The 27,829-nt window shown below is 33.1% G+C and overlaps 3 protein-coding genes and 1 long non-coding RNA gene across 5 annotated transcripts; 2 read left to right on the top strand and 2 right to left on the bottom strand.

Annotated features, from left to right (window-relative positions):
* The first annotated feature begins 29 nt into the window (after positions 1-29).
* LOC7485605 (vacuolar protein sorting-associated protein 35B) lies at positions 30-6,883 on the top strand. 2 transcript variants are annotated; one of them, XM_002307700.4, is made up of 22 exons: positions 33-321; positions 399-495; positions 563-686; positions 777-962; positions 1,120-1,207; positions 1,411-1,467; positions 1,561-1,650; positions 1,774-1,896; positions 2,274-2,348; positions 2,423-2,482; positions 2,779-2,895; positions 3,083-3,322; positions 3,402-3,467; positions 3,614-3,703; positions 4,099-4,188; positions 4,612-4,701; positions 4,978-5,046; positions 5,412-5,492; positions 5,634-5,741; positions 5,842-5,945; positions 6,140-6,253; positions 6,351-6,883. In XM_002307700.4, the coding sequence occupies exons 1-22, from the start codon at positions 229-231 to the stop codon at positions 6,559-6,561; spliced, it is 2,373 nt and encodes a 790-aa protein (XP_002307736.2). In that variant the 5' UTR covers positions 33-228; the 3' UTR covers positions 6,562-6,883. The 2 variants fall into 2 exon arrangements, with proteins under 2 accessions (XP_052308702.1, XP_002307736.2); XM_052452742.1 differs by lacking the exon at positions 6,351-6,883 and having other exon boundaries at positions 30-321; positions 6,063-6,190.
* Positions 6,884-7,212: 329 nt separating this feature from the next.
* LOC7485604 (rac-like GTP-binding protein ARAC1) lies at positions 7,213-10,356 on the bottom strand. The gene is made up of 7 exons (XM_002306908.4): positions 9,883-10,356; positions 9,204-9,291; positions 9,006-9,115; positions 8,863-8,926; positions 8,047-8,111; positions 7,866-7,931; positions 7,213-7,777 (listed from the first exon to the last, which is right to left on the bottom strand). The coding sequence occupies exons 1-7, from the start codon at positions 9,979-9,981 to the stop codon at positions 7,676-7,678; spliced, it is 594 nt and encodes a 197-aa protein (XP_002306944.1). The 5' UTR covers positions 9,982-10,356; the 3' UTR covers positions 7,213-7,675.
* Positions 10,357-12,172: 1,816 nt separating this feature from the next.
* Positions 12,173-13,472, top strand: LOC112327449 (uncharacterized). The gene is made up of 2 exons (XR_002981650.2): positions 12,173-13,120; positions 13,234-13,472. It is a non-coding gene; the product is annotated as an uncharacterized LOC112327449 (long non-coding RNA).
* A 2,418-nt stretch (positions 13,473-15,890) lies between these two features.
* LOC7493982 (uncharacterized) lies at positions 15,891-17,457 on the bottom strand. Its single transcript, XM_024600841.2, has one exon. The coding sequence runs from the start codon at positions 16,989-16,991 to the stop codon at positions 16,221-16,223; it is 771 nt and encodes a 256-aa protein (XP_024456609.1). The 5' UTR covers positions 16,992-17,457; the 3' UTR covers positions 15,891-16,220.
* Positions 17,458-27,829: the final 10,372 nt, after the last annotated feature.

Raw genomic sequence — 27,829 nt, 5'->3', positions numbered from 1 at the left:
ATAAATATTAATGGTAAAATTCTGTTAGCTAATTAGGAGAAGTAGTTTTCCATTTATTTATTATACAAGGAGATATTACTTCAATTACATTTAGAATTTCGTTCTTTTATTGAAAACTTGATATAGATGATGAAGGCACGTTTTTCTTAAATAATTATTCGAACTTGAAAATATTCAAACTCTTGCTCACTGCAACTTCCTGATCCAAAGAGGAATCGCAGAGAAGAGATGATCTTAGCCGGAATAGAAGACGAAGACAAATGGCTAGCAGAAGGAATCGCCGGCATTCAACACAACGCCTTTTACATGCATCGCGCTTTGGTAATCGATTAAACTTTGCAATTTCACATAATTTCCGATACAAAACCCCAATTCTTTTCTCAATTTCCAAATCTCAGGACGCCAACAATCTCCGAGACGCTCTCAAATGCTCAGCTCTAATGCTATCAGAGCTTCGAACTTCTAAACTCTCTCCGCACAAATACTACGATCTCTGTAAGTTTCTAATCTTAATCTCTGAATTCTTCGAACTCAATTCAATTGAATTTTATATATATTTTAGATATGAGAGCGTTTGATGAATTGAGGAAACTAGAGATGTTTTTCAAAGACGAGAGTAGGCATGGCGTTTCGATTGTTGATTTATACGAACTCGTGCAGCATGCTGGCAATATATTGCCTAGACTGTAAGTTACATAAGTAACTGCTGTTGTGATTATTTTTTTTAATTTATTGTTTGGTTAAAGTTGGCATTGTTGAACTTTTTTTTTAAATAGGTATCTACTGTGTACGGTAGGATCAGTGTATATCAAATCGAAGGAAGCTCCGGCTAAGGATGCGCTTAAGGATCTTGTAGAGATGTGTCGCGGTGTTCAAAATCCGATTCGAGGATTGTTTTTGAGAAGTTATCTTGCTCAAGTTAGCAGAGATAAATTACCCAACCTTGGGTCCGAGTATGAAGGGTAAGAGATGTTTGTTTCAGGAATTAGCTGTTTAAGTTTAGCTAGTCTCTTACTGTCATTGTGTTAGCAGTGTCTGAGGAATGGGTTTATTCATAATTTCGCATGGTTATAAGTTTTTATCAGCTTTCAATTTGAATTCAACGCTGTTTTTCTGCAGAGGTGAGGACACAGCAATGGATGCAGTAGAATTTGTGCTGCAAAATTTCACCGAGATGAATAAACTTTGGGTTCGGATGCAGCATCAGGTTTGATGTATATCTGCCAACACCTGTGTTCCTATGTTTTTATTTTTTAGACATGCATAGCGCCACAGTACTTGCACGCCATATGGGTAAAATGGATCATGAGAGCATGATTTTTGGCCATGCAGGTGTTTTGGTGTTTGTGATTATTCATACTCTTTGGTGATCCTGAGTTGAGGCCTTCAATTGGGCTTTCTCGTCTGCAGGGGCCTGTTAGGATTAGAGAGAAGCTGGAAAAGGAAAGAAATGAGCTTCGTGATCTTGTAAGCTTTTAATTTTTATCTATCAATGAAGAAGCACTCTTGTTGAAATGAACTTATAAGAATTACACGCATCTTATTTTCCTTTCTTCTTAGGTAGGGAAGAATCTCCATGTTCTTAGTCAGATTGAGGGCGTGAACCTTGAAATTTACAGAGACACTGTTCTTCCCAGAGTTTTAGAGCAGGTCTGATTCTGTCTGTTTTCTTTTGTAGGTTCATTTTCCCTTGTTTTGAAATCTACAACATAAATACATCTCTATGTCGTATCTGATGATATGTTGAATTTTCATGTAAATATGCTGTTACAGATTGTCAACTGTAAAGATGAGCTGGCACAGTATTATTTAATGGACTGCATAATTCAAGTCTTTCCAGATGAGTACCACTTGCAGACCCTTGAGACATTGTTGGGGGCCTGCCCCCAGCTTCAGGTAGATTGTTTTCCAGTTCAAGGACTGTTTTGTTCACAGACAGGACTAAACATTTCTAATCTGTGGCCCGTGACCATGATTTAGTTGCCTCAACTATTATATAATGTACAAGCAAAATAAATTCTTCATAATGGACATTTTTAAAGTCTGGATAGAAGTACTTTATCATGTAGTTGTGCCCAATTTCAACATCCACCCGCAACCCCAACCATGGCTGGGTGCCACATTGGTATCTATTTATTTAGTTTTTAATGATTATTAAGTTTAATAACTATGTTATTATAACAATGCAAACGTTGTATTTGCCTTCTCATTCCTCTTTTATTTAAGGTCTACATGTTGATATATTTTCTCTACGCAACCTTTTGTGGTTCCAGCCAACAGTTGACATTAAGACAGTGCTATCACGGTTAATGGAAAGATTGTCCAATTATGCTGCTTCAAGTCCGGATGTGAGTTATATTTATGACCCTGACCCTCATAAGTCATGCTTTTGCATTTTTGTTAATGATGCCTATTCTTCCAGGTTTTACCCGAGTTCCTGCAAGTAGAAGCTTTTGCTAAATTGAGCAGTGCTATTGGAAAGGTAAATTTCTCCTAAGTAAAAGTAACAGAACAGTGCTTTGCTGGTGTTTAATAGGACTCCTGAGCAGTGCTTTGAGAAATAGAATCATGGGTTGGCCTCTTGTAAAGGTGCAAGACTAAAAACCAACAGTAATGTATCATAGTGACAGAAGTGAGTGAATTTGATGACAGCCCCAGAAGTTAAACAGAAACACTTAAATCCTTTAATATTTCTCTTTTAAATTATGTGTTTATTTCTATTGGTCTTTAATCTGGAATTAATCCTTCACAAGTTGACTGGCAAGATTTCCATGGCAGGTGATTGAAGCACAGGTTGACATGCCTATTGTTGGAGCCGTTACTTTGTATGTGTCTCTCCTCACATTTACACTACACGTTCATCCTGAACGCCTTGATTATGTGGATCAAGTACTGGTATGCTTTCTTTTAATAAATGTGAATAATACACTCATTTGGGCACATAAGATATTCCCCGTTCTGCATGTTTTTTTAACATGATATCAGCTGGTCCAATTACCATACAAGCATACAGCATTCAAAATTGATATCAAAAGATGTATTCCATTGAACAACTTTTAATATTTTTTAAATTTATTTACAGGGGGCATGTGTTAAGCTCCTCTTTGGCAAGCCAAAGCTTAAAGAGGGCAGAGCAACAAAACAAATTGTTGCACTTCTGAGTGCTCCATTAGAAAAGTACAATGACATTGTCACTGCCTTAACGCTGTCTAATTACCCTTGTGTCATGGACTGTCTTCATGATGAAACAAATAAAGTCATGGCAATGGTTATTATTCAGAGCATTATGAAAAATAATACTTGCATTTCTACTGCTGACGAGGTAAAGTATTCCTACTTATTCAAATCTCATACATTATTTTTTGAAAATATGGTAACCTTTGCTGTTTTTCTCATTTTAGATTGAGGTGTTGTTTGAATTATTAAAAGGACTGATAAAGGGTTTGGATGGGACTGCTGCAGATGAGGTGCATGTTGAAAGTTTTTGCAGTATGAATTTCATGTTGTGGATACATGGTTTGCATTATGAATTTCATTTTAGAAAGATGTGAATGGTTACTATTATATTGATAGGCTGCTTTCTAACACTCCCTTGATCTGCAAATATAAATAGCTCGACGAGGAGGATTTCAATGAAGAACAAAATTCTGTCGCTCGCCTTATACATATGCTTTATAATGATGATTCGGAGGAAATGTTGAAGGTAAGCTATTGGTTTAGAGGTTTCTTTGCAGGCTTATTATGATGTTAACTTTTCTTCAATAGGTTTATAAATTGTTATAATATCGCATATATTATTAGTAAAGTGAGGAGCTTGGATGAGCTTCTCCTGGACAAATGTACCTTATATTTATTTAGTCTTATTAAAATTGAGAAGCCGATTGATTGCTGTGAAATTTAAATGTTTGGAGCCTTTGGATGAACTTCTCCCAGACAAATGTACTTTATATTTATGCAGTCTTATTAAAATTGAGAAACAATTGATTACTTTGAAATTTAAACGTTTGGAGCCGTGAGGTTTATACTGTTTAGGCCCTGTACTTTCATACAAGTTCACCTTATTGATTTTTTTTAATAAATAAGTCTCTTTTCATTCAGATTATCTGCACTGTGAGGAAGCATATAATGGCTGGAGGGCCAACACGATTACCTTTTACAGTTCCTCCTCTCATATTCTCCGCACTCAGGGTACGTTTCTTCCATTTGCAGATGCTGTAGGATTAATCTCTTCACTGTCAATGTATGCTTGTCTCTAGCGAGCTTGCCAGATTGTATGCCTGATTTCAAATTAAATGAATCAATTTAGATCTGAATGTGTGACATTGCATATTGCAATCTTTTCAAACCTGCTATGGTTATGTAGCACTTTGCTATTCACATAGGACAGGCTTTTGGATGGAGAAAAATTGGTCTTAAGGATTCTAGATTTCTGAGACTTAAGAGTTGTGGATGTGGTTTAAATTCGTGATCTCTGATCTTACAACAGGAGTTTTCTTTAGTGACTTTTATGTTTCTGCATAACCCTAGACAAACAATGCGGATGTTTGTCTACAGGAGTACTTAATATTCTCTTGAACTGAACTGTTCATCGAAATTCTGTGTGGTTCGCAGTTGGTGAGAAAGTTGCAAGCTCAGGATGGAAATGTAGTAGGAGAAGAAGAGCCTGCAACACCTAAGAAAATTTTTCAGCTCCTGGATGAGGTAAATTTATATCAGCAATTTTTTATTGCTGTTAAGATGTGCCATGACTGATGTCTTTACATGTTCCCTGCATATATTGTTTTTCACCCTGTTGAGTTTACCCATTATGGACAATTTCCTTGCCAAAAGCGTGCTCAAATTTTTTTTTTTTTTTCTTGCTTTCTTATCAGCCCATTGCTTCGTTGCTTGTCACATGTTCAATGTTATACGCTAATGTTCCTTTCTTTGATTTAATTCATCTTCTTGATGCTTATAGTATGCTATCTTTTTTATCAGACAATTGAGGCTCTTTCATCAGTTCCCTCACCTGAGCTGGCATTAAGGTTGTACTTGCAATGTGCTCAGGTATACCATGGCTAAACTTGGTATTTCAGAAAATAGACCTGGAAATGATCAAAGGAAAAAAAATATTTATGTTCAAAGTCCAAAAAAATAAAAAATAAAAAAACAGTTGTAAAATTCATGCACACGTGTATCCCTTACACAATGACATTTGAAATACGGCAAAAAAGGGCTTTTCTTTATTCTTTGAGCCATTTTCTGGTTTGAAAGGCTATAATGTCCCCTTACCTCCCTGGTTTCGTTACTAATATCACCATTGCTTTTACCATATCTTATAAGGGATAGCTTTTCTGCTCACACTTGTGTGCAAACTTATGCTTAATTATGCATTTCTGACCTCTTTTTTGTTGTTCTATGATCATAATCAGGCTGCCAATGACTGTGATCTTGAGCCAGTTGCTTATGAATTTTTTACACAGGCATTCATATTATATGAAGAAGAAGTTGTGGTAATTACTTGCAAGCCATTTCCTTCCACTCGAGCCACACACAAAGAGTGACCGTCTGTGCATGTTCTTGAAATAAAGAGTGTCGTGGGTCACATTTACCTAATTAATTTGTTTATTAATTACATCTATACACTGTTTCAGGACTCAAAGGCCCAGGTGACTGCAATGCATCTAATAATTGGGGCTCTCCAGAGGATGAATGTATTGGGTGTTGAGAACAGGGACACTCTAACACACAAGGCCACAGGAGTAATAGTGCTTGCTTATCCTGTTATTACGGTGTCATTTCCATGCAGATTTTTTTCAAAACCCTTCCTGTCTCCTTGACTTTTCTTTCGCCTTTTGCCAGTATTCTGCAAAGCTTTTGAAGAGACCTGATCAGTGCAGAGCAGTGTACGCTTGCTCACATCTATTTTGGGTTGATGAAAAGGATGGCATCAAGGATGGGGAAAGGTGCTGTACCTTTTTGCTTAAAACCATTGTATTCTACTTGAATAACTGTACAGTTTTGTCCATAAATCAATTGGTCCCCAGCCAGGTGTTCTTACTTTTGAATCTACATTATTCCAGGTTGTAACAAGTTTTAGCTTCTTATATATGTGAAGAACTCTTGAGAGTATGACTCCAGATGCCTTCTCTAATTGCAGGGTCCTCCTTTGCCTCAAGCGTGCCTTGAGAATTGCAAATGCAGCTCAGCAGATGGCCAATGCAGTAAGTGGTACAAGTGGGCCGGTCACATTGTTTGTTGAAATACTGAACAAGTGAGCAGCTTGAACCTGTAATTTTAAATTTCTGATCCCTATGTCACATATCGTCTGGCATTATACGGTAATTATGGACCCTCTGCACATGCTTCAGGTACCTGTACTTTTTTGAGAAAGGAAACCCACAGGTTACCAGTGCTGCAATCCAGGGGCTGGTAGAATTAATCGCTAATGAGATGCAGAGTGACTCCACCACACCAGATCCAGCATCAGATGCCTTCTTTGCCAGCACAATCCGGTACATTCAGTTCCAGAAACAAAAGGGAGGTGTCGTGGGTGAGAAATTTGGGCCTATCAAGGTGTAAATAAGATGTCCTGGAGTTGTTTGGGATTCGACGGGAGGAGTCGTCCAGGAGTGTTGGTTTTGTGTTCTTGAAAGAAAAAAAATCCGAATTTCTGAAATTATTATCTTTGGTGGATTCTTCTTGGGGGAAATGTTTCAAATAATTATTGGTCAAGGCGTCGTGGTGCCCAAGTGCCTTTTTTTCTCCGGGTACGTGTCATCTGTACAAGTGCCTATTATTCGGCTAAAGTGACTGAAATATTTCATTGCATGTATACTATACATTGGAAAAGTATCGGGTGGCTAAAAAACTAATGTTACTGCGAGTCACGTTTGCTGTGTCATATACCTTCTGAGGGAGACATTCTACTTGCACACACGAATTTTGTCCCAAGGCAGCATGCTTATGAAAGAGGGCAGGGTCGTTGTTTTACATGCACGCATTTAAAGCTTAAAAGGAAAGGGAACTCGAAATTACACGCTCCATGTTAACTGGAATGGCTCCTACTATGCTCCTTAGCACCTGTACGCTGGAATAAAATACCTTTCGATGAAATAATGATGTTTTTGACGATTCCATAACAATTGCCATGAATTATGACCTGTCATGGCCATTTCTTGAACTAAATTCAGTATCGGAAACTCTTAAAGTGTTTAATTCAATCCCAGTACAAGAGGTAAATAGCATGGAATTCATTATAGCTTAAACGGAATACAAAACAACAATCATATTGTCGTACAAATCTACTGCAGAATAGGGTACGAAGCAAGTGGCCAGAGATTCTGCGACCCTCGTATAGGAGGTCAGCTACATAGATTAATCACATCATCTCATGCCAGGATGTTAATACGCGAGACAAATTTAGATATTACAAGCCGAATTTAACCCAAAAAAAAACAGCGCATTTTGGACAAGGAATGCAATTCAATTACAGACCACGAGATTGAGGAAAACACGAAACAATCAATCTGGTGTTTTCATGGAAATCCCCAGAATGTCAGTCGGGACTATACAAGACTTCCTGCTTCCTTGAGGGGGCCAAAGAATGGAAAGAGGTGACACAGCAATGACTGACTGCAGTGAGTGGCAGGCAGGCCATCTTCTATTCTGTCAAACCTAATCATGCCTTTCTCAATTACAATATGGAGCAAGCCTTTTGCCCCTTTTTCTTCTTCTTCTTTTGCTTTGGAGGCTGCAGCACCACCTTTATGGCCGCATCAAAAACCCCCTTCACATTCTGAAATTACAAAACAAATCCCATCAATGGCAATGGCAAAACACAGTGCCCATGGAGAACAAAAAAAAAAAAAAGAGGATGTGTATACCTGCTGTGTTTTCGAACTACATTCAATGTAGAAAGGAGCTCCAATAAGTTTTTTCAGTTCCTCCCCCTTCAACAAAGGCAAAGCCAAGGCAAGAAATTAATTAAAAGGAACCTATACAAAGAAAGTTTTGGTGCGTGGTGTGTTGGGGGAAGGGGAGACACTCGAGGATGGTCATATTTACCTGAGCAGTAGTAATTGGCACTGCACCAGGATGGTCAACAAAGAACTGCTTGTCTTCTCGAAGATCTACAGATGGAAAATGATTATAACCGTAAGAGAAGTTTCGCTTTGAAAAACATTAGTTTGAGACAAATTTTAGTCCTCGGTTGATAATGGGAAGCGTCTCTCGAATTTTAGTCCTTTATTGGAAAAGAGGATTGTTTCTCATTTTCAACAATTGTGCATAACATAATCAAGAACCAGTACAAAAAACAGTACTTGATGAAATTGTGCATAATGGAAGCAAAGAAAGAACAGCTGCTAACTCTAGCTGGCAAACTCAGCTAATACAGAGTCGTTTTGCATCTCGATAAAAGATGATATAGAAAATGGATGCAAATAGTTTGGATGAGAATAGAGTACTAAAACCTAAAAAACATTGAGCTCCCAAAACAGTTGCACAATCAATGCCTTGATCCTAGATTCATTGCAACCTAACATTCTCAAAAGGCATTAAATAAGTACATATCAAATTTTCTAAATACATGCCAAAATGAAAAGAAAAAAAAGTGCACAAAGGAAAATAAGCAATGTGTTGTGCAGTTATTGATTGTAGTATAAGCTAGGACACGGTTGATGATTACTGATCAAGGTTAAGACTGGGCCAAGATCAAAGCCAAGTTGAACTGGTATGTTGCACAAAGGGACAGTGATTAGTCGGTTTAATATGATGCAGAAGTCCTATAACAGTAGCTTAGCCTAGAAAATCCAACCAGCTAGTGAGACAATTCAGATATTCCATTTTGCGATTAAAATGTGGTGATAGAGATAGTCTTACCAAGTTTTGTTCCAACGAGAATAATTGGAACCCCGGGAGCATAATGCCTCAGTTCTGGAATCCACTGAAATGGAAAACCAGCAAAAAGAAAATTATCAGTACAAGGAAATTAATCAAACAATTATTCATAGACGATCCATAACCTTTTTGGCAACGTTTTCATAGCTGGCCTTGCTGATTAAAGAGAATGCAAGAATAAAGACGTCTGCCCCACGATAACTCAAAGGTCTTAATCTATTGTAATCCTCTTGACCTGTTCAATGAAATTCTTTAAACTCAGCGCAAGAAAGCACCTCAACTTATAAACAAATGAATAACAAGATTTTGTAAAGAAAAATTACCAGCTGTATCCCATAATCCTAAGTTGACAGTGTTTCCATCCACAACCACATTCGCACTGAAGTTGTCAAAAACAGTTGGTACATAGTCCTGTTTCGCATCACAATAGCCAAAAACCAGATAATGACAACATTAATAACTGGTTATGTGTCCCCGGACATTATTTAACGAAAAGCAAAAAACACACTACAATACACACCATATAGACCTCTAGACTATTTTAAACTCCAAATCATTTCTAAAAATTCACCAACAACATCAATGTACATTGAAATCTGCCCAGGGATTCTTCGAAATTCAGCAATGAATAATTACCAATCTAGATAACCAAAATGACTAATTCTTACAAACACAATCAATTCAATGCATTTATCATGAAAAGTATACAACAGAAGCCCTAAATTTCAAGTTCAAATCTAATTTTGTAGCCTCAACTCTATACCAGATAAAAGAACACTAAAAACTGGAAGAAAAAAAAAACAAGAAAAATTCAGTAAAATTGCTAAAACGTATTTTCACAGATCAAAACAAGATAATCTCAGAGAATGATGCTTCAAACTAAATTCTACGATCAAGCAAGATAAAAAGATCTCCCAAAAAAGACCGAAATTACGAAAACGTCCATAGACAATGTGCAAAGTTACGATAGAGGACACACGGAGAGAGAGAAAGAGAGAGTACCGTAGGGAAAGTATTGCTGGTGTAGGAAATAAGCATACATGTTTTGCCAACGGCGCCGTCGCCAACAGTCACGCACTTAATGAACCTGGACGCGCTCATTTCAACCGTCCGATCTCTTCACTTATCACTACAACAACTACTACTTCTTCAATGCCTTCGATTTCTCCTTTGCCTCTCTTTTCTCTGATCAGAAATTGAAGCCGATGATAGTAACCTAGAGTTATGGTTGTTCATTACCAGTTCAAGAGTTGAAATAATCGTACGCAAAGACTCGATAAAGAACCCTAATTTGAGGAGTGAAGAAAAAATTGGAGAGCTAAATAACCCTAATTTTTCAATGCGAGAAGAGAGAGTGAGGAAGATAGGCAACGAAGAGAGAAGAGGAGAAGGGACACTATTTTTGCGGTAGAAGCGTATGTGCTGGGATTGGCTTACCTAGACAACCTTTTGCCAGCTAATCCCTATCCAAAAGTCTAACCACTCTTCCTTTTCTAATTGCCTAAAGTTAATAGCAAATCTTTTCAGTTAAAATATCATTAATGTTTTTCTTTTCCATCTATTATTATTTAACTTTTTTTGAATTTATTTATTTTTGTAACAGTTTTTATATATAAAAAAGTAATATTTGATTATTATCTTATAATAAAATAAATAGAAACAATTAAGACGGAGGGCCGCGTCTCTTCGTTACTTTATGTTTTGAAAATATAAAAAATTATTAAAAATTATTCTAGAAATAAATTTTCTTATATATTTTTTTAAGCCTTTATCTATTTGATCAAATATATTTTTGTTTTTATTATTTTTATTTATTATATTTTGAGATAGTAAATAAACACTATACAAGATACTATTATTTAATTTTTTGGAATTCTTTATTTTTTACAGTCATTTTTAAACAATTTTTGTATATGAAAAAATAATAAAATACTTTTATTTTTTTTAATTGCAGTTTAATTATTGTGAGTAAATCTATTTATGTTTGTTCGGGTATGTTAACCTAGGAGATTTCCGGCTTAATGTATGATTCGGGATTGGATTTCAAGTTGAGTAAGGAAAGATATTAACTTGGTAAAATTAGATTAACTTGATAAAATTTTATTAAATTTAGTTGGATCAAATGATATTATTTTAACTAAGATAGTTGATGTAGATTGATTAGTGATTTGCAAGTTAAATTGATAACTTAATGATGAAGGTTTTTTTAAAGTTAATACTGTGTGTGTGTGAATATATGTGAGTGATTGACTATGTGAAAATGACCAAATTCTGAATTTAAATTTTTAAAAATGGCGAAACCGATATATGTATGATTAACGTCTCATTAATGGTGTGGACGGGCAGAGCTGTGAAGGCAATAAATAGTAGTGATGGCAGCATTCAAGGTGCTGATAATGGTAGATCGATCTCTCGGAGAAAGCACCCACTCAAGCACCAAGTACCTAATGAGCAATTACGTTAATAATTCATCAAAAATCAATTCTGCCGTTAACAAAATAAACCATGCCAGTTAAGCCTCGAGGGATCAATGGTTGAATGGTTTCTAATAGAAAGTTTAAGTTCAAAAAACTCTAAAAAAGGATTTTTGTGTCTTTAGTATTAAGATATAAAATATTTTTCAATTAAAAATTTATTAAAATAATATTTTTCGTCCGTTATAATAATGAGCGAAGAAATTGCTATTTAAATAGGACCAAAATGAGAGTTCTCTCCATGAAAAATTTCTTGCCTTGCAAGGGATGCAACTAGACAAGATGATGCCCATGCTATAATGTGGTTTAGGTGGCATGGCCCTTCATTTTCCAGGCTGTTTGACTTGACAAACTCCAATCAAATGACTGGCTGTAACCACTAGTGCATGATCAATAAGATAAAACCACTAGTGCAAATAATGCAATAAGTGTAAAATTCATATGAATCTCCTAGCTAGTAGTATATATTCATGAAGACGGCATGCTTTCTCACGAGAGATTGGAAAAATAAACTTAATAATATCTCTCCATCTACAGTACCATTCACTGTAAAATCTTAGGTAGATTAATTAAGATTTAAGTCCCGTTTAGAAACGCGATTCAAACTACACGTGTTCCATTAAAATTTAATTTTTTTTGTTTAAAATTAATTTTTTTTTATATTTTCAGATCGTTTTGATACGTTGATATCAAAAATAATTTTTAAAAAATAAAAAATATATTATTTTAATATATTTATAAATAAAAAATATTTTAAATTTCATACTACCAAACCCTTTGTAACATTGCTCGGAGCCAAACAATGACCGATTAAACTAGTACATATCATCTTGGCCTTCTCGAGTCGGGTAAAATGAGCTGTGCTTTCAGCTATTTTTTGTCTCCAAAGTTTCAACCAAACAAGGAAAATTCTCACAGAAACAAAGACAAGGATATGGAGTGGCATGGAATGTCAATCAACGTGTCTGGCATTTTTGTACCATCAAATGGGTAGCGTTAAGGAATCAAAAAGACGTGGCCAGGTCTAATCCAGCCCCAATAGTCTTTGTACGAACATCATCTTTTATTCCACGTCAATAATAAATCAACAATCACAATTATGGATGCCCACAAGTTCTTGCATTTTCCTTCTGGCAAAAAAAGAAAAGAAAATGTTGTTGGAGTTTCATAGATCATGGCATCATGTCAAGAATTTTTGGTGATTTGATTTATCCTCGAAAGAAAGCAATCCCGCTCCACTAATTGCGTAATCAAGTATAATTTACCCATAATCTGCAAAGCACATGGGGAGAATTCTATTAGCAGATTCGAGCTTGTTGGATCGTGGCCTACCAAGTACCAACCCCTCCAACAACTTTCTTGTAGCTAATATATCTACTTTAATTCTAGTTTCTTTTGTATATTATATTGCTGGCGAGATTCCATAAGCTGATTACTTTATGCCCTTGAAAGTAAAAAGAACTTGAACCAGGGGAAAAAAATCAAAGATTGGAGCAGGTGTACAAGGTTGCTCGAAACAAGAAAGAGAGAGCTAGTATATGACTAGGATTCGGTGTAAGAACTTTTTCAGGCCTGAATCTGGACACGCAATCGCTCAGAAAACCAAACTGGGCACATCCAGCTGAAATTCCTAAGTTTCTGGCTGGTTTTAGCCCCAGCTTCTGTTCTAGGATGTGAATGAAAATTGGTGATAAAATGAGGCTTAAGCAACTGTCAGCTGATTCAAAATGTCTGCACACTTTCAGCTTGGTTAGGTTAAGTTATAGGTAGACTTTTTTCTTCTTTTTTTGGCTTAGATTCCTTGTAAAAGGGCCTATTGCTTATAATTATGTGTTCTTTTCCTGTTATAAACTGACTAGTTGTTTATAAATACCACCAGGTTTTCCGATGAGCTGGTTATGGCTTCCGATTTCGACCACCCTCCCATGTTGCTTGCAGAACTGCAATACTGTCAGCATCGCGAACAGTTGATAACCTGTGTGCGACCAGAACTGTGGCTCTGCCTTCCATAAGCTTATCTAAAACCCTCTTGGACAGACAAACTTTTCAGATTTTGTATCCAATGCACTTGTAACTTCATCCAAGAGAAGAATAGAAGGGTCTTTAAGTATTGCTCTAGCAATTGCTTTCTCTGTTTCTATACGTACGTTCAGTATATCTTGAGTAGAAAATGGTTAAAAACTTAATCAAGTGACGCCAACGGACAACAGGGAAGAGAGACAGATTTGAACTGACTTGGATTATAGATATCGGACCGGCTAGGGGTTTGACTTGACTCGAGGTCCAGATCGTGAGACCCGGTTCATCATAAATTAATGTTTTTTCATTTAAAAAAAATAAAACATCACCGTTTTGGATAAAAATTATAAAATAAAGTCTTTGAAATTGATCCGGTAAAGTCTCATTTAGTTTGATATAATTAACAAAGCTAAATATTAATTTTGTCGAGACATTTAAATTTATTTTCTCGAACAAGGAGCTGTGACATATTTGCCTCTTTGTTCAGGGGTTTATATTTTAAGAATTTTTTTTTTTCAGGAAGTGGAACCTTTACGGGGGTGCGGTTGAAATTTCACAAGATTACGAAATTGGCCTAATGGGCTTCACGATCCATAAGAATTTAATTGGATATCCAGGCCTGCTTAAACTAATTAAGCGAACGGAAGCCCAAACCAAATGTGTATCACCGTTTATTTAGGCCAGCTTAAACTAGCGCTTCAAATAGTTTGATGCTTATAATTTTTATCCAGCCCGTAAAACAATAATTTGATTAGATAAAAAGTTTTTTGTTTTTTTTCGCATTATATCATTCATGTATTTTAAATTTTGGTTTTATAGAAACTAAAATAATATTTTATTTATTTATTTTGCATTAAAAATTCATTTCAGATACTTGTGCTATATTTCAAGTTTAAATCTTGAAAAAAATATAGATGAAACTTGCTCTGTCATATCTAAAATTTTTTGTTTTTTTGAACATGAAAAGATTAAAAATTCATTGCGATTGTGAGAAATACTAAATCCACTTAAGGCAAAAATAGAGGGTGAGCTGCTAAGAATTGTTGTCAAATGGACACTTTAATTTAATATCTTACAGTTTTAATTAAACATATTTTTTAAAAAGTTACAACCTCAAACACCACTACAATACTACACAAATAAATATTTTCTGGTTGTGATTTTCGGAAAATTATATATATTTGACCATTATTCAACTCAAATTTATATAATTTGAGCTCCAATTAAATGTGATTTGAGCTCTTTCATGTATTTTTTATATGTATAGTAGATTGGATGGTGTACATTGAATTATCCGTGATTGAAAATAGAAAGGGACCACACTCGTGATGATTACTTGATTAGAACAAAGTTTATCATCATAGTTATTGATCACGTGACCTTTCCAATTAATCTCCCCGGGAAAAAAAAAAACACCCTACTTAGCTCCCTCGAATTCCTTCATGCTAACTGCTACCTTCGAAACTAGCAATTTGCAGGAGACCTTGCAAGCCGGCATAGAAATTAAGAAGCATGATCCCATTTTGTTGAGATAGTTGTATCCCTGCGTGTATAGATTGATGTTCTGCAATGAGATTCGACTATGATAATCACATACTCTATTATTATTGACCGGTGGATAAAGATATCTCGTTAAGCTATTTCTTTATTGATTTACAACGATTTAAACTCATATGTAATACTCGATTTGATATTGTGTAATTTATTTTTTATTGATTTATAATGGCTTAAACTTGTATATAAAACTCGATGCTATATGTTATTGCAGAAACAAGTCAGCTCAAGTATGAGGGTTGCATAGAGGATCTTGCATTTCAAATTGTTGAAATCGATAAAAGCAATAGTTGATACTTGAAATATTTTTTAATATATGTGTTATTGCAAGATCTATTTCAAGCAAATAAGATTTGCAGCATCGGTTCATATATATTTCGATGTTAATGTATTACTGTTTTTCATTAAAAGAAAAGAATGGCATTAATTTGATGAAATTTTTTAATTTGGAAACGTTGTCCACTATTATATGGCAGCAAATCAAAAGAGCAATTCTCCCCCTCCTTGCTATATCATCCATAATTATATTTCAAATCCCGTCGAATTCGAAGAGCTCGTTCTGGTTTTGTTGCTATATTAAACAATTAAGCTCCGTTATCGAAGTTACTGTTTTTTTAGCGCTTCTTCTTTCCCTTTTGCCATTCCCTTTCAATTATAATCTGGAAGTCGATCCAGGGCAAGTGTTCTGATCTATTATGACATAGCCACGAGGCGCTCAACGGATCAGGAGAAGTGATGAAAAGATGAATCCAAACCTCCTATGAATGTTGACGCTTGACAGAAGTTTCAGACCAATGTGAGTGACAGCCACCACTATCCAATCTTCCACTTGCAATCTCCAATTAAGTGTTTCTAGATAAAAAAAATAACAAGATTACCACTATCCAATCTTCCACTTGCAATCTCCAATTAAGTTTCAGACCAATGCCTCTGAACATTCAATTTCCTGGAAACACTAGGGGGGGAAACAAAATAAATGCTCTTTCAGATTAAAAACTAGGGTACAGATGCAATGCATATTTTTCTTTGTTTTTCCCCCTCTAAATATGGAAAAAGAAAAGGAAAAAAAAAAAGAAAACTACCAAGCTTCTTTCTGCTTGTAACTTGTTTGTGCACCCCAATTCAAAAACGCAGGTGGTGAACACAAACTTCCTTGAGAAACAACAAAGAGAAAAGAAGAAAGCCACAACCAGGCAAGCACATGCCTCTCGGCTGTGCTTTTTATTTACAGATATTAAAAGATCAACCTGCATTATCACCCACCACATAGTAACAAGAGGAAATAACTTCACTTCACCGGAGACGTAAAAGTCGCCGGAGATTATCTGTAGCTCCAGCATCAATCCCGGCAGCTTCAGCAGAACAACTAAGCTTTGGTCTCATGGAAAACTTGGGCAAAGGTAAGCTGCTTGGATGTGGAGATAGTGCAAACGCCGAACCTGAAAACTTCTCAAAATCTTCCATTAAAACAGTACTATTAATAACACCATTACCTGATACTGTCGCTGATGACGATGATAAAACCTTTGAAACATCTTTTGGCAAATCTTTTGGGTCAGGTCCTAGTGGTACAGTAGATCCAATAATCAGAGATTGTTCCTTTGGCTCTTCTACCTTTTTGGTGTTGGGTTGTTTGGATTTCTTCGGAGTGAGAGATTGGTCTCTGGGTCTATTAGTCTTTCTTGTAGCAGAAGGTGGGCAAGAGAGGCCCCAGCTTCGAGAAGGAAGAGAGTTGTGGTGGGGTTTAGAGATCGGAAGAGGAAAAGAAAGTGGCTTGGCATGCCTCTCATGGTAATAATTTTGCTGGTGTGAATTTAAAACGGACTGTGAAGATGGAGGAGGGTAGGAGAAGTAGAGGGAATCATGTCGAGGAGCAAAAAAGAGGACTCCATGGCTGTTGTTTCTGTAGTTATTGTGGTTCATAGGAGGCAAGTTTTCTACGGATCTTGAAATGAAACTGCGACTAGCAGTGTGGTTGATTTTCTTTGCTGGGTTTTTCATTTTCTTGGATGGAGAGATTGATTGATGACGATCTGCTGTTGATGGTGCAAAACGGGCCTCCATAGTTTCAAATTTCTCACCCTTGTTATATATATGCCTAAAGAAGATAAAGTTTATATGCACAAATTTAAACAAGAAAATAAAAAGAGGCAATGATCTTTAAATAACACGATCAATAGCCTTATGGGAACTCCTTGCTGCTGATTCTCTCAAGAAAATTACAGGAACTTTACTGGCAAGGATGAAGAAAAGATTTGCTAGATTAACAAGATTTACACAATTTTAAGCAAAGAAAAAGAAGGATCAATATAGTTTCATGGGATTCTCTTTGAGATTTCCTAGAAACTATCACCAAATAATTAAACAAGACCCTTGATAGATGAAGAACGCTATAACTCAAAACAAATTTTGCTCTAATAAAAAAAAAAAGAATAGTAGTATATGATAGATACACTACGGATCCTGAGAATCCCTGTTAGAATTGGAGGAGATTAATATTTTCTTGTTTGCAAGTTTCATGAACCTTCGGTCATCATAGTACGTCCTTTTATAGGAGGCATGCCGGCAACGGCTACTTTATTTTTTTGAGCAAACCTCATATTTATCCTCCAACTATATATATTTTCATAATTAGTCTCTTAACCACTGATTTTATCAACTGGGTCCTCTATCTATACACTTTCCTCAATTCGATCCTTAATTAAAATATTGGAGACAGCGTATCTCAATTTCAAAGTATTAGATGTTGAGGTACCCATTTTTCCTCCCATTTTGAAGTTGAACGTTCAAAACACACATATAGTTAAGAGTATAAAAATTGTTTTAGCTGTGTTTTAATATTTTTCTAACTTGTAGTAAATTCAAAAAAAAATAGTTGGGTATTTTCGTGTCGAATACTTGAAAAAATTAGGATACCTATACCACACGTAACTAAATTGGTAGTTTTGGGACTCAATCAAGAAACTATAAATAGTTTAAGGACTGATCTGAAATTTGCCTTTTATATAATTTTTTTGATTTTTATATATTTTTTTTTGGTATTTTAATGAAAATGTCCCGATTACTCCTAATTTTACCGACACCATGCGGTCTGCTACCTCTTTAGTCCAAGGCCGGGAAAACTTTTGGGCGGCAACCGCCGATGTGCTGTAAGCCATCTGATCATGATTTTTTGAAATAGCCGTTGAGGAGATTATTACCGTTGATTTCCTCCTCGGGTTCCTCGAAGTTTGTCTCGTAAGACAGTGACTAGAAGAATCCTAACCATACATAATCTAAGCATGGTGAGGTCCTCGTTAAATGAAAAAAGAAAGAAAGGTATTGTATTATTATGTAGTCGTTATGACCTCATGTGCAGAGAGTAATTTTGGCAGCACGAGAAGATTTTTATTATTATCATTAATGTAAATATTTAGATCAGTTTCGATTAATTTTACATATTTTAAAATTAATAACCATATAAACTTTTAATAACTAACATATTAACAATTACATAGCTTAAACTTGAAATTACATTAAAAGCAAATTCTTTAATTTTAAATTTTTATCATTTGAAGATTTTATTTTTACGGGATGGGGTGGTCCTAAAATAATAATACAGTGATAAATTCTTGGCTTGAGTACACGTGGCCAAATGAGATCCACTTGCCTTGGCAATCTGTGATATTTTAGTGCATGATGGGCAGGTCCCATGCCTGTCATTGAAGGTAGTAATTTAATATGATGTTAAATGATGCACGAGATCACTTGCGTTAATTAAATATGTAATCTTTTGATGATTTTTTTTTTTGTGAACGATCCTTGATTAAATATGTAATCTTTTGATGATTTTATTTTTTGAACAATCTTTGAGTTTGCTTTCTTGACATCACAAATCAAGTGAAAGTTTTTGTTAATAGATTTTTGTTATTTGGATTCTTCGTGTTTCAAATTTAATGGCGTCTTTTTTTTTTTCATCTTAAAAATATGGGTGGTGGTTATTTTTTAGCATTTCAAAATAAAATAGTAGTTGATTTTTAAAATATTTTTTACTCGAAAATATATTAAAATAATATTTTTTTTATTTTTAAAAAATTATTTTTTACACCAATGCATCAAAACGACCTAAAAACATAAAATTAAATTAAACAAAAAAAATTAAATTTTGACAAAAAAAAGGTTCAATCGTTCAGCCAAATACACCTTTAAAGTAATTTTTGCTCAAAAATATATTAAAATAATATTTTTTATTTTTAAAAAATTATAACAGCGATACATCAAAAATAATTTAGAAACATAAAAATATAATTTTTGAAGTTTCCAAGCGCTATCTAAATCTTGCAATAAATAAATATAATAAATAATTTATCATTTGCAACATACATTAAATCATGTCCATTCAATTTAAATTGAATTATTTATATTTAATAAACATGATAAAAGTAATGCAATTAAAACCGAATCTAAAAAAGATGACAGGTTGTGGTTCACCAATCTAATCACCACAAGTTACTAAATATATCTTTCACACATTTATTGTATTTTATATTAACGTGGATGTCTTTACCAGTTTATATGTATTTCAACTAATCTTATGGGTTCTGAAATCAACGATCATGTAAGCTTCCAATGGTCTTGGAGAACTTAAACTCGTAATCATCAGAAAACAAATATAAAACCTGATCAGTTAACTATCATTCAGGCTCCAAGGTAATATTTATTGTATTTTTTATGCACAAAGAAGTCTGATGACATTTGATCAAAACAATTGTTAAGCAATTCAATCGAAAAACTAGATTGGCTTAGTTGTGAAAATGAATACACGACTAATATCATAATCTTTGATATCTCAATTATATTTACAATTTCAGAATCTAAATGCTTCCAATTGGTTGGTCTGAATTAATCGTTGAGAAATTGATTACTCGATTTTCAGAACTAGACTCATGTGATGCAAGTTCATATTTTTTATAAAAGTAAATATTTTTATATTAAAAAAACTAAAAAACAAAGTTAAATAGAATGATTAAAAGCAAAACTTTTTTTTTTATAAACTGACACACACGCTTTAATTTCAAAACAAAGCAGGTATTAACTAAATATTACTTTTAAACAAAAAATAATAATTAAAAACAACTGTGTTTTAAAAACATTCGGATACCAAACAAGTAATAGCTATTTTGGTAGAGGGCTCAACAATGCAGGACAAAATACCTGGTTAAGGAATGGATCTCTCAATCAATTGCTTACAATGGAGTTAACTTGGGAGGAGGATTTAATGAATAATTTTTTCCAAACATTTGGTCATGAGAAATTGAATATAGTAATGATTTAATTTGTTAATGGTTTAGTGCATGTTTGATAGGTAATAATTTTTATTTTTTAAATTACTATTTTTTATTTTAATAAACATCAAATTTATGTTTTTTTATATGTTTTTGATGAATTTCACATGTTGATACGAAGAATTAAAAAAGTATAAAAAAAATAATTTTAATATATTTTAAATTAAAAAACTATCTTGAAAAGCATGCTACCAAACACACTTTTATATATATATATATATATATATATATATATATATATATATATATATATATAAAAGAAAAGATGCAAACAAAAATACTTTCACTTTAAGTTTCTTTTGTTCTTAACTTGCCAGTGGTGACCTTTCAAATTTACGCATGGTTGTTCTTTCCTTGATAAAGAGAACAAATCTTCCTTTCTTTTGCTCGACATTTTCTTTCTCGAGAATCACACAAGACACGAGTGATCACAAGACAAGGTATGGATGTCCGAAGCCCGAAGTTTCTTGCACGTGATGTTCCAGCATAATTTTTTTTCCTTCTAGAAAAAGGCTAGTACTAGTACTGCTTCAAATCTTTTGGCAAGGGAGGTATAGGAATATAAATCGCAATTGATAAGCTGTAGTGTAATTGACATAATATTGCAGGTATTTTGACCCGATGAATTACCCCGAACAAGAATAAAAACGATTGATAGTAGTTGGTTAACTTTAAACCAAAAAATTCATCAAAATTAATTTTTTTAAAATCAAATCAAATTAAAATAAATAATCAATTTAAATTAAACAATTCGATTCACTTTAATTTTATATTCAAAAAATCAAATTAGTTGATAAAGTTTTTAATTGAGCTTGTTTTTTACCATTTTAATATAACATGTGAGTTTTTGGGTTTTTATCTATTTTTTTTTTAGTTTGTTCGGTTTTATCTATCTTTAAGAACTATAAATGAAACCAAATTAAATTGATTTTTTTTAAATTTTCTAATCATTTTTTTTTTAATATCCTGGATTAGTTTTTCAACTAATTCAATTATTCAATTGAAGATCTAAATTAAAAGTCCCAACTTCCTAAATCAAGCTCTTATCACAACCTTTTCCTATTTCTTATATACAAAGCTAAACGGGCAAATACAAAATGGAGAAGAATGGTCGCAGCCCCATGAATCTATCCTCTCTTTCATACTTCTTTTTCTCCTTCTAAAATTAATTGCCCTGTTTTCTCAAAATAACAAAGAAAAATAAGAAGATTTTGTTGACTTTATGGCTCCTGTTCCCTAATCATACTACCTTTATAGCATGTTTGACATTACGAGTTTAACGCCCCGTTTGTTTGCTGGAAAGTAGTTTCTTTTTGAAAAGTGAATTTCGAGGAAAGTGAATTCCGGAAAAGTGAATTCCGGGAAAGTATTTTCCGATGTTTGGTAGTGTAATGGAAAATAAGTTGGAAAACACTTTCCAGTGTTTGGTTATGTCATGGAAAATGAGCTGGAAAATAACTTATTAATGTTTTATTTTTCTCAAGTTTATTAAAATAATGAGGAACAAATCTTACAAATTAAAAGGTTGAATAAGAATGAAATTGAAAAAAAATATAATTTCATAAATTATCTCAAATAAAATAAATAATAATCAAAATAATAGAGATCAAATCTAAAAAATTAAAAAAAAATAAAAGGTGAAGAAATTAAAATAATAATAATTAACATTTCATAAATTATTTCAAATAAAATAAGTAACAATCAAATTAAAAGAATGAGAATCAAATTTGATAGATAAAAAATTTCAATAAAAAAATGATAAGGAAAAAGCAAATATCAATTATAAAAATAAGGACCAAAATTAATATAAAAATTAAATTTTAAGAGATGAAATTGAAAAATAAATATTCAAAACAAATTATATATAACAATCAAAAGTTTGAGGATCAAATTTGATATAATCAGCAAATAATGACATTTCTAAATTTTTCACAACTTCCGGAAAGTGTTTTCCGCCCAAATTTTCCAGGAAAACACTTTCCTGAAAACCAAGCCAAATTTTCCTTTGATTGAAAAGTGTTTTCCGTTGACCAACTTTTCTAATGGCAAACAAACACAGGAAAGTTTGGAAAGTGGTTTCCCGGAAACCACTTTCCGGAAAACAAACACAGCTAAAAGGGAAAACACTTTCCTGAAAATCAAACCAAATTTTTCATTGACTGGAAAGTGTTTTCCGTTGACCGAAAAGTGTTTCCGTTGACTGGAAAGTATTTTCCGTTGACCGGAAAGTGTTTTCCGTTGACCAACTTTCCTAATGGCAAACAAACACAGGAAAGTTTGGAAAGTGGTTTCCCGGAAAGTGAATTCCGGGAAACAAACATGGCCTAAGATCACATGGAGTGACGTTCTAGTTACAACCTGTGGCCCCGTTCATTTCAGAAAATCCCACATACTTTTGTATAATATCAGTAATGTTATCTGGAATTTGCTAAGGTTAAATTTTTTTTTAAAAAAAATTATATATACAAGTTATTTTATATATATTTCTATAATTTAAGAAATTTAAGTTCAAATTTATATATATATATATATATAACCACAGGAACTACACATGTCTCTTAATTTTTCAAGTTTTATTTTTAGATATCGTTAATGATTTTACCAGTAATGTTATCTAGAATCTGCTACGGTTAGAATTTAAAAAAAAAAACAAAAAATTTATATACAAGTTTTTATACATATATATTTCTATAATTTTAAGAAATTTAAGTTCAATTTTTTTATATATATACATATATGTGATCACAAGAACTATGTGTGAGAATAAATAAATAAATCATTAATGATATCTAAAAATAAAACTTGAAAAATCGAGAGACAGATGTAGATCAAGATATTTAATCTTGAAAAATAGGACATTCATTTATTTATGTTTGCTAAATTTATTTATTAAAATATTTTTTTCTATTTGAGCAAACGATAATAAAAATAAACATGCAAATTAAATTGATCAAATAAAATAAAAGAGGAAGAAACATTATGCAAGGCTGCACATGTTATAAATATTATTTGAAAATATTTTTTTATTTTCAAAAATAAAATTCATTCATATAAAAAATAAAATAAATAAATATAGATGAATAAGAGAAACTCTGCAAAATTAAATGATCTTCATTTAAAAAAGGTTCTGCAAACAAAATGAAAGAAATAATAAATACTAATTTAAATATAAATTAAAAAAATTTAGAAACAAAAAGGATTTTTTTTATAGCTGAGGCGATTAGGCCCTTAATTTTATTATTATTTTTTTTTTTTGCAATTTGGGTGGAAAACATGTTATTCCCCCTAACATTTTTTTTTTTAAATCAGCAACGTGGACTATATTTTGTCTTTTTTTTCATATTCCGGCTATTGTGGTGACTGGAAAATCAGAGATTAAGTTTTTCTTTACTCAAAAAACTGTTTTTCAACCTATATTTTGACCCAAAACAATTATAAAACACCATAAAAATCGTGATAAACTTGTCTAATACCTCAAAAAACCCAAAAGACCGCCTCAATAAAATGAAATCAACCCAAATTCAAAAACCAAATCAATCTCAAATATGTTTTTTCTCTCCTCGTCAAATAAAACCATTTGATACAAATATCGTCCGTTTTGATGGTCTAAATCGATATTAACAACACTTTTCTCTTTACCACTAGAATTCAACGACCTCTCTCTCTTCTCTTTCAACCAGAGACTAAAAATAACAAAAATAAATTTTTGTACCAAAATTAAATTAGAAAAATATTGAGGTACTAAAATTGTATAAGTTGCATGATTTTTAAAATTTAAGAACCAAAGTGCATCCTTTGTGAGATTTATGATTGTCATCCATACTTGACATATTTTTTTATTCTGATCCCTCTTCTTTCAATTCCAACTTTTTATGAGAAATCAAAATCAATTGGTCTTTAATTAGAACTAAATCGCTGGGAAAAAAGTTTGAGGATTAAATTAAAAAAATATAAAATTTTGCACAACCCATCTATGATAATATGTATATAAAAAAAACAATGTAGCCTTGCACAGGAAACAAACTGACAAGAAAAGACTATAAAATGCTTTTGAATTTGTGATCCGAGTAAAAAAAATAAATTCAATATGTGTTCTTGAAATTTTTATTTGTTTTTCTATGATCTTTTGACTACCAAATAAAAAAGATTGAAATTGTAAAATACATTATCACTTAATCATATCAAACTTCAAAAGTGACAACTACAATTATGAGTGTGGAGGCGAGAAAAAAAATATTATTTATAAAAAGTACTCGGATTATTTACATTGTCTTACACAAGTCGGAATAAGTTGAGCGAGTTTTAAAATCTCAACCCGTGATATCTACTAATTAGTTTTTTATTCATTATAACCTGTAATATTTATGTTATCCAGTTTTAATGGGTTGAATTAAATTAAATGATACAAATATTGTAGTTGAGCTGATTTTTTTAAACTCCCACGTACAAAAAAAAACCATTGAGTATATCAATAGCAAAGAAGAAAATGACTGGTTAGGTGTAGTAGATCTACTAGGTGAATTAACTTGTTTCAATTTATATTTTTTTAAATAAAACTTAAAAATAAAATTATTTTAATAAAATAATTGTGTTTTTTACTGACCAGGTTATTGTCACACCTGTGCCAATGGATTATCGGGTTGTCTCATAGGAACGAAATATCAGTTTCAGCTAACTGGGCCGCATTGCCTTGCCTAGTCCTTAACTGGGCCGTCGTTTTTTCTTGTGCTTGTTCAGTTATGCTTCCTATCTTACTATTTGCCTCAAAGTTGATTACTGGGCCTCAGATACTAACCCAGTTACATTTCAAGCTACTCAACAAGAGAGTGTGAGTCAACAAAGAGAAATCAGGGATCCACCGGCTTCCAGACTAGTTGGTATTCTCGGTTAGATTTCTGTCTTAGAAACACCGATACCAAGTTTACCTTTTTTTGATAATGTCGTCAAGTTATCATTTTATAAGCTGGATTCAATTTCTTTCTGGCAACTTCGGTACCTTGGCATCTTGATTAAGCTCTTATAAGAATCCATGTGATGTCGAGCTTATCTAGCGCCTCATGTACTTAGTCCAATTGGGTTTAGTCTTCAGACTCCAGAAAGGTTTTCCTTCACCCACTGTGTCTGCTTCGTCTCTTATTGCCAATTCCGGAACCCTATCATGCACAGGTAGACATTTTACAGGAAAAGTAGCTGTAGATGACACATGATGACATATCTGCGCCCCTCAATTCTCTCTGTCATCTCTCTTTTATCGTTGCACATGTGGTTGCTTTCAAACTGAACGAAGTTCTACGTGACTTTCTCAATCAATATACACTAAGGGTCCTCTCTTGTCTCCAATCACACCACTACAAGACCAAATATATTTTCATTTCAATGGCCACCAAACTTGTCTTGCCTGAACACACTCGAGGGTGGTCACAACAAGCACATGCTTGACATAGAACTGGCAGGTAACCATGTTGCTGTTGCCTTCAGTGGTAGGGCAAGGGTGAGGGTGAATTGCTACAGTAGTAACCAAAGCATTTCCCCTTTAATGTTGGGCCTAGCCAGATCAGTCCAAAGTACCCACCCAGCCTCCTCCATCTAAGATCATGCAAAAATTGGTCATATACGTTTTATAGTTAGTCCATGCACAGAGTTTTCATAATTAATCGATCGATGTTGCTTTCAAAGACTTTCAAGGAAGCAATTAATTGAGCCCTCGATCTAAAGTAATCTGAGTCATTATCAAAAACAAACAAACAACACGAGAACAAACCAGAGCAAGCAATCTCAATAATTATAGAAACATACATTGAGATGGACATAGAGAATACTATTCGAGTCTCTTGTCCACCTATTTTATAAAGGGACTTTCTTTTCTACTCGAGGACATGAAGCTAATAAATGGTTAGCTTGAACCCTGAGTAGCTTCAATGTCCCATCCAACAACTAGTATTGCTTCAATTCGCTTTGTGTGGTAATTTTTTTATAACACGAAGACAGAACATCATCGGTTTAAAAGTATAAGGGTTCTTAATTTTTTGTTCCAAGATTTTGCGATTTATTATAGGTGTTCTTGTTTTCGAGTTGAATTCTTCATGCTATGTGAGTTTCATTGTCATTAGCCTCAGAAAGTTGAATACTCTAACTTAGGACCAAATCTAGCGAAGAAGATGATCATAGAGAACCTTGAAATTAATTTTACACCAAGTATAGTGTATCGCTCTACGACATAATTCTTTTATCACTCTATCACAAGATATTATTGAATGAATGAATAATTTATTCATTGTGTTTTCCTCCTCCAGTAGGAATTTTGTGATTACTATATTAACAGAGATTAATATGAATTATGTACTGGTTTGTGATTTTTTATTTAATAGTTTAAATTTTTTAATTAAGATAATTTTTTAATATGATATTAAAGTTTTATTAACCAGGTAGTTATGAGTTTGAGTTATACTATCGTTTTATTTAAATTTAATAAAATTAAATAAAGAATATGATTTTTATTTAATAAATAATAATATAAATTATATCTTAAAATCAATTAAAATACAAATTATTTAGCCTAGCAAACACTCTATAATCTATTAAAGAAAAAGTTGTGTGTTAATATATTTTCGTTAACTATTTTTTTTAGCGTGGATTTTATATTATTTTGTGTATTCGTTGCTCGAAGATGGAACATTTCTTTCATACATGATTTAACTTATTGATAGAGTAAGCTTACTGAATATGAACTCATTTGGGTAGGAGCTTTGGTTTTAGGTTTTTCATAACAAAACAAGAGAATTGAGCTCTTACTACTACCCAATCTCATCTAATCTCCACGTATTTTCTTTGGCAGTCTCCATTTTTCTTTTAATTTTGTTCTCTTGAAGATTATTTCATTTTTTTCCCATTAAAACATTCGATCAGTCATGTTATAGACTTCGAACTCTAATTATTTATTTCATTGATTATGAGTACTCGGAATGGTAGGCAGTAGTCTTGCGACCTCTTATTGTACTTCGAACTCTAATTATTTATTTCTTAGTGTGATGTACTCGGTGTGTTGAACATCTTGGCATGATTTATGACCTGAGTTTTTATAACATAATCACCCTCCATTATGTTCAATAAAAGACATGATGTGGAATGTCTCTGGTCATGTCATGAATCAACAAATAATGGGTCCAATATTGTTGGAAAATGGACATAATATTTTCCAGAAAGTCGACAAATTACATGTTACATGGAGCATCATTACCAATATCTCCAACATTTTTTATTTTATTTTTTTTATTTTTACATTTTGAAAGTGCTTTTAAAAGAATTTAATTTTTTTACTTTAAATTAATATTTTTTTATATTTTCAGATCTTTTTAATATGCTGATCTCAAAAATAACTTTTAAAAAATAAAAAAAAATTATTTTTAATATATTTTCAAATAAAAATACACTTTAAAAATTAACCGGTATAAAATTTCCAGCACCCCATGCCACCTCAAGTCCCAACTCTACCTCCCAAAGCTCTCTCTAAAGAAAATGCAGATGTCAACATTGAATGCAAACTGCCAACATACAAGCCTTTTTCTAGGCGAGATCGAT

Source organism: Populus trichocarpa, chromosome 5, assembly GCF_000002775.5.
Source record: "Populus trichocarpa isolate Nisqually-1 chromosome 5, P.trichocarpa_v4.1, whole genome shotgun sequence".
NCBI classification, from domain to species: domain Eukaryota; kingdom Viridiplantae; phylum Streptophyta; class Magnoliopsida; order Malpighiales; family Salicaceae; genus Populus; species Populus trichocarpa.
Note: the sequence above shows the minus strand (reverse complement) of the source record. Positions and strands in the feature narration are given on the sequence as shown.